The sequence below is a fragment of the Monodelphis domestica genome, chromosome 3 (genome assembly GCF_027887165.1).
Source record: "Monodelphis domestica isolate mMonDom1 chromosome 3, mMonDom1.pri, whole genome shotgun sequence".
NCBI classification, from domain to species: Eukaryota; Metazoa; Chordata; class Mammalia; order Didelphimorphia; family Didelphidae; genus Monodelphis; species Monodelphis domestica.
The window spans coordinates 208,227,223-208,233,506 of NC_077229.1; the positions used below are offsets into that span (position 1 = coordinate 208,227,223).

Below are 6,284 nucleotides of genomic sequence, written 5' to 3' on the forward strand. Positions count from 1 at the left end.
AAAGAAAGAAAGAAAGAAAGAAAGAAAGAAAGAAAGAAAGAAAGAAAGAAAGAAAGAAAGAAAGAAAGAAAGAAAGAAAGAAAGAAAGAAAGAAGAAAGAAAGGAAGGAAGAAAGGAAGAAAGGAAGAAAGAAAGAAAGAAAGAAAGGAAGAAAGAAAGGAAGGAAGGAAGGAAGGAAGGAAGGAAGGAAGGAAGGAAGGAAGGAAGGAAGGAAGGAAGGAAGGAAGGAAGGAAGGAAGGAAGGAAGGAAGGAAGGAAGGAAAGTTACTCCCATACTGAGAGTTCCCTAAACCACTAAAATCACAAGTTCAATTTTTAAAAAAAATCTCTTATACTTGTGGCAAAATTTACATCAATATTTCAAGGACTTATAATTTTATGGGTATGGGTATCTACTTTGTCCACTGATAAAGATCACAACCCCTCTATTCCTCTTCTAGTGGTCTCCATCACTTGGGGGCCAGGATCCTAGTGAGGAGCTATTCAGAACTTAATTCATCTGGTCCTAAAACAAAAGACAGAATAGGTCTGTAGCTGGACCAGTGAACTTCAAATTTAAAGTCTCTCCTGCTTGATAAGACATGTCAGTACTTCAGTCCCATCTTTTAGATTTCAGTCTCCTCCAGAACGGAGTTTGGTCCTCACCAACTGCCCAGAGATGGGGTTCCTTGGTAGAAGAGTATACTCTATCATCCTCTTTCCCATCCTAAACCCATGAATGTTATGTTATGATCCATGTGTATTCATATGACTATGTTGTCTCCCCGACTAAAATGAAAGCTCCCTGAAGGCAGGAATACTCATTTTTGTCTCTATCTCCAGTGCCCAGTCCAGTGCCTGGCACATAGTAGCTACTTAACAAATGCTTTTTTTTTTTTCCACTAAATATCAAAAGTTGCATTGTGCTGGTATGGCTTTAATTCCCCCTAGAGTAGTTTTGTTGACCCAAAATAAGCCAAAATTCCTATCTCAATAAATTATGTTATAGAACAGTTATCATATTGATATGCAAGGAACCAAAGTAGCAATTTAATTGTCTCCCCAATATGACAACTCTCAAATGCTTTCTAACTGCAAAACTAGGTCATGAGTGGTACCAGTATCATCCTTTTTTTTTTAAATAGATTAGGAAACTAAAGCTCAGAGGCAATCAGTGACTTGCCTAGGGTCACACAGCTAGTAAGTGTTAGAATGTATCTGGGTCAATATTTGAGCTCAGATCTAGAAGCAAGTAGGTGGTTCCGTGGATACAGTGAAAGGGCCTGGAGTCAGGAAGACTCATCTTCTTGAGTTCAAATCTGGCCTCCGACACTTATTAGCTATGGGACCTTGGGCAAGTCACTTGACCCTGTTTGCCTCAGTTTCCTCTAATATCTTTGTCAAGAAAACCCCAAATGGGATGGGGATCAGGAAGAGTCAGAATCTGCTGAAAAAATGACTCAAAAATAACTCCTAAATCTATGTCAAACATTCATTCCCCCATAACATACGTTTGTTTTTCTTAAACTCTTACCTTCCATCTTAGAATCAATGCTGTGTATTGGTTCCAAAGCAGAAGAGTGGTAAGGGCTAGACAATGGGGGTTAAGTGACTTGCCCAGGATCACATAGCTAGGAAGTATCTGAGGCCAGACTTAAACTAGGACCTCCTGTCTTTAGGCCTGGCTCTCTAGCCACAGAGCTATCTAGCTGCCCCCATATAACATATATCCAAAAACCAAGAGGAAAAATTCAAGCCTTTGTTTAGACTCCTTAAAACTGTGTAAATGCAAACTGTTATAAACTCTAGGATTGATCCTAGAGATAAAAAATAAGATTTGTTATATATATAGTACTTTAAAGTTTGCAAAGTGCTTGACCTATTATCTCATATGAGTCTCACAGTAATTCTGATAGATAGGTACTCTTATTAAATACATTTCATACATGAAGAAATGAGGCTAAGAGGTTAAGTGACTTATCCAGGGTCACTCAAACATTAAGTATCTGAGATAGGATATAAATTCAAATCTTTCTAATTAGAAGACCTCTGCTATATCTACTGGTAGTATGTGTTAGTAAAAATGATTTCTTTCCTGGAGAAAACTTTTTACAACCTGTTTGTAAATCTATGAATTAGTCAGTTTATACAACTTTCACCTGTCATAAATCCAGGATTATTTCAAAAATATTTTCCCTGGGGATCTTCCTTGAAAGTGATATTGCTTAATCTTTATAGGTAGAGTAATTCTTATATGGTTCCTAGTTTCTTTTTCTTTTCTTCTTTCCTTCCTTCCTTTCTTTCTTTCTCTTTCTTTCATTTCTCCCACCAACTTTTTGGCAGTAAGATCATTTTGCCATGCTCTATCCCTTCTCATTAACAGCCTCATTATTCAAGAAGAATATATCATCCATTTGATAGTACTTCAGACAAGGTTTGTTTTCTAGGACCAGTAAACAGTGTGCAGTGTCCCTGGGAAAACTCCAGATTGACAATACAGTATACTGTGAGGTGTTGGGTTTTTTTTTTCCTTCGGAGTATGAAGATGATAATCTAGGAGACTAGAAAGATAAGGTATAATGAGATCACCATCATGCCTTTCAACACTAAGGCTTTAGAAATGCTTTTGAAAGACATTAGGGAAGGAAACACCATTACTTACAAAAGGAACCTAGAAAACTTTAGCCTTCCTGGGCACAAAGGAATTATGCTTAGGACACCACCACTTACATTGGCATAGAATTTTAGCAAAGGTATCTAATGTATCTCAAATTCCAAACCTGAAGCTTAACTTTGACCCAAAAGAATAAAAGAAAGCTCCAAAGTGGTAGTTTTATCATCACCCAAATAAATACATAGTTAGACCAAAGCCTTTCTTGATGGACCAAACTGGGTTTGAATAACCTCAAAAATACTCCAGGGAATATATCTTTCCACCTCCTGCTTAAGGGCTTAGACTGGAATAATTCCAGACCCTTGCTATCCCAGAACCCTCTCCTCTAAAACCCTCTGTGCACAAACGAACCCAGGAAATAAAACAAACTACCCAGGCAAAGTACTGATAGGGGTTAAATAGCAAAACTCTCAGCCCCCCCCCCCCCAGGAGAAGTTAAGACACGTGGGGTGTCATTTACTCAGTCTTCTCTGAAGCTGCACACGCCAGCACACGCCTGCACACGCACGCGCGCGCGCACACACACACACACATACACACACACACACAGAGCTCAGCATTTGGTTTCTTCTTACTGCTGGTTTGCCTAAGCTAGGCGATCAGTATCTGACCTGTCTCAATACCATCCCCTTCCCCCCCAATCCCCCCCCCAAAAAACACACACACTCCTCCAACACCTTCTCAATACACGTGTAGGAGGAAGCGCGTGTCCTTAGTGCCAGAGAAGGGAAAGATCCCGGTGTGGAGAAGGTGCACAGGGGAGTATCTAATCAGGGTGTACAGGTTCTCCCTAGGGTTGTGGGAGGGGAAAAGGTCAGAGGAGTGGGAAAAGGAGCATAGGCTCGATAGTGAGGAGTCACTGCAAGGTGCAGAGGCAGAGGGCTCACTTACCCAGGGTCTTGACTGCTATTTGCCGGGTGAGAGGGGGAGGCAGGTTGATGCAGACCAAGTCCACATCTTGGTGCAGCAGTACCTCGTCGATGCGGCTGGTGTAGAAAGGAACACTCATCTCCTTGGCCAGCTCCTCGGCTTCTTCCTGCGTCCGGCCCCATAGTGCCTTCACCGCAAAGCCCTCGTCCTTCAGAAGTGGGATGATGACCCGGGCCGTGAGGCTGGTGCCGAACACGCCCACTCCGGGCAGCATGGCTGCTAAGCAGTGCAGCTACCGGGATCTCCGGTCGAACACACATATACCCCCCTACCCCGGTCCTCACAGCCCTAGCCAGCTCCTTCGGGTGCCGCGCGCCACGCAGGGGACCTGGAGCGCCAAGCCCAGTTCAGGGATGCAGTTCGAGGCTCACTGTCCCTGCTGCTGCTGCTGCTGCTGCTGCCACCGTCGTCGCCCCCGCCACCGCTGCTGGGGCTGCTGCACTGGACTCCGGAGACTCCCGCCCTTGCCGCTGGTGGTTGCAGAGACGCAGATGCCCCACTGCCCAGCGGAGCACCAGCTCAGGCTGAACACCGGCCACAACTGCAGCCTGCTCCGCACGCACGGTCCGGGCCGCTCCATAGCCGGCTCATCCCCTCTCCACCTCTCGCACCGCTTTGGCCGCTGCCAAGCTTCCCCACCTTTGCGGCCCGGAGGGGTCTGTAGGTTCACCCCTCCCACACACGCGCCCCACTGTCTTCGCTTCTGGGAGTCCCACCCACCCTTACTCCCTACAAACGCCCCCCAAAAGCAAAAAGCTTGCAACCTTCCCAGGCGAGGAGTGAATCTGCCTCTGTCTTCTCGTTCGTTATCCTCGTCGCCCTGTAACAAAACCAACCAAAACGAAGCAGCCACCAGGAGGCCAGCTAAGAAGGATGCCGAGCTCCCCTGACAGGGTGGGGGTCCCAAGTTGCTGAGCGGCGTAGTCACAACGGATAGGCATCCCCCTCATTCTTCTGCCATCTTCGCTCTCAGCAGCAGCAGCAGCCCTCTCCCGAATCGCTAGCTTCAGGAGGAAGGCGGAGTTGGCGAGTTTGGCTGTCAGCTCCCTGGGTTTTCCTGCAACGCCCTCTCCGGAGCTCCCCACGCCATTGGCCTCCGGGCTGAGCAGTTCCCCCCACCCCCACCCCGCCTCGCCCCACCCGCCCTCCCGACTTGTCGCTTGTTTCTCTTTCTGCCGGCTATCTCCTCCCTTCTACTGCCCCAACTCCACCTCCTTCTCCTTCGGTCTTCTCCTTCTCTATTTCTTTTTCCTTCTCAACCTTCTTTTCTCCTTTCTTCCCTCCTAACCCCGCCCCAATTAAATGTAGAGAGGGTCGCGATGGCGTGCTTGTGAACATAGCTGGACTAGCAGCACCAGGAGGAGTTCCGCGCCACTGATGGTAACCTCTCCGCCAGGCACCTACAGCTGCTGTCCTGTCCCATATACCCCAAGCTAGTCAAGCAGGGTTCCTCCCCGAAGCTGCGAGGCAGAGCAAACCTGTCTGGATTGGGTTACATACAGCAGCCCACAGGCCACTCCGACGCAGTTAAAAGATATTTGCACAACGCATCCACTGTCCGCTTGCAGTTCCACTTGCCTTTCTTCATATCCTACTTTCTACATCACAAGCCTGGCCTCCTTTCTCTTTTCTCTCCCCCCTTCCCCCCCACCAGCAAGTAAGCGTAATGGGGGAGGGGGGGGACAAACAAACAAAATTCCTTTCAAGAGCTTCATTCATTTACGGCGCCCCTCCCGCCACCCTCCACACACATACACACGTCTCCTTTCCCCCATTCATTTGTGTGTGCAGTCCTAGGCAATGCATTTAAAGCTCTAAGGAGATTTGAGGTGAATGGAAATATGAGCCTGCATGGCTAACGCTGTATGTGGCAGGAGGCAGGGAAGGGTCTATCTTGGAGTCTGCAAAGGAGTGCTAGCTTCCCCGCTGTCATCTCTGAGGCAGAAGCTACTCCGCAAGAAAATTATCAGCTTTTTAAGGATCAACAGTAAAGTTAAACAAGGCTTGTCCTCCTGCAGTAGATCTCCCATTGAATTTCATTCATTCTGTCTGCAAATAGACCTTTTTGCCAAGTTCATAACCTCTGCAATCTATGGATCACCCGGCCTTGGGCTGTTTTTGCCCCAGTGACCCTAGCCCCGCCTCTTACTTCTTACTATCAACAGTCACTGTAAGCTAGTTTTTTCTTTTCATTTTTTAGTTCCTTTTTCAGGTTTTTTGATCATTTCAATGGCAGTTGGGACAACTACAATCTTTAAAAAAAACAATGAAAACATTTAAGAGCACTTGGTGTGTATTCACTTGTTGTCTTTAATTGATTAACATCCATTTAAGCAAACTTTTTTGAAGTTCATGTGTATAATATGTGCCTGGCATCTGGGGGATGCAAAGAGAAGAAAACAAAAAACCTTCAGTTCTTATCTTATAAAGGAGTTTATATTCTTGGAGTATGGGGGATGGGAGCCTGGGAAACAATAGATACATAGAAAATTGAACACCAAAATACAAAATGTGTATATTTTGTTTGTCTTCCTATCTGTTTGACCATTCTTCAGTATTATCCATGTCATGCCCACTAAGTATAGGTATACCCCAAAGCTCTATCCTGAGCCTCTTCTTTTTTCTCTTTCTACACTCTCTCACTTGGTGACCTCATCAACTCTCAGGGTTTTAATTATCTCCCACATCTCCATATGCAAGT

General features: G+C 45.8%; 1 protein-coding gene across 1 annotated transcript in view; it reads right to left on the minus strand.

The window, feature by feature from the left end:
• GFOD1 (Gfo/Idh/MocA-like oxidoreductase domain containing 1) overlaps nt 1-4,632 on the minus strand; it is a 152,234-nt gene extending 147,602 nt beyond the window's left edge. Inside the window, exon 1 of the mRNA XM_001367114.4 lies at nt 3,545-4,632. Within this exon, the coding sequence (XP_001367151.1) occupies nt 3,545-3,797 (253 nt within the window). The 5' untranslated portion in view covers nt 3,798-4,632. The remainder of the gene's footprint in view (nt 1-3,544) is intronic.
• Nucleotides 4,633-6,284: the final 1,652 nt, after the last annotated feature.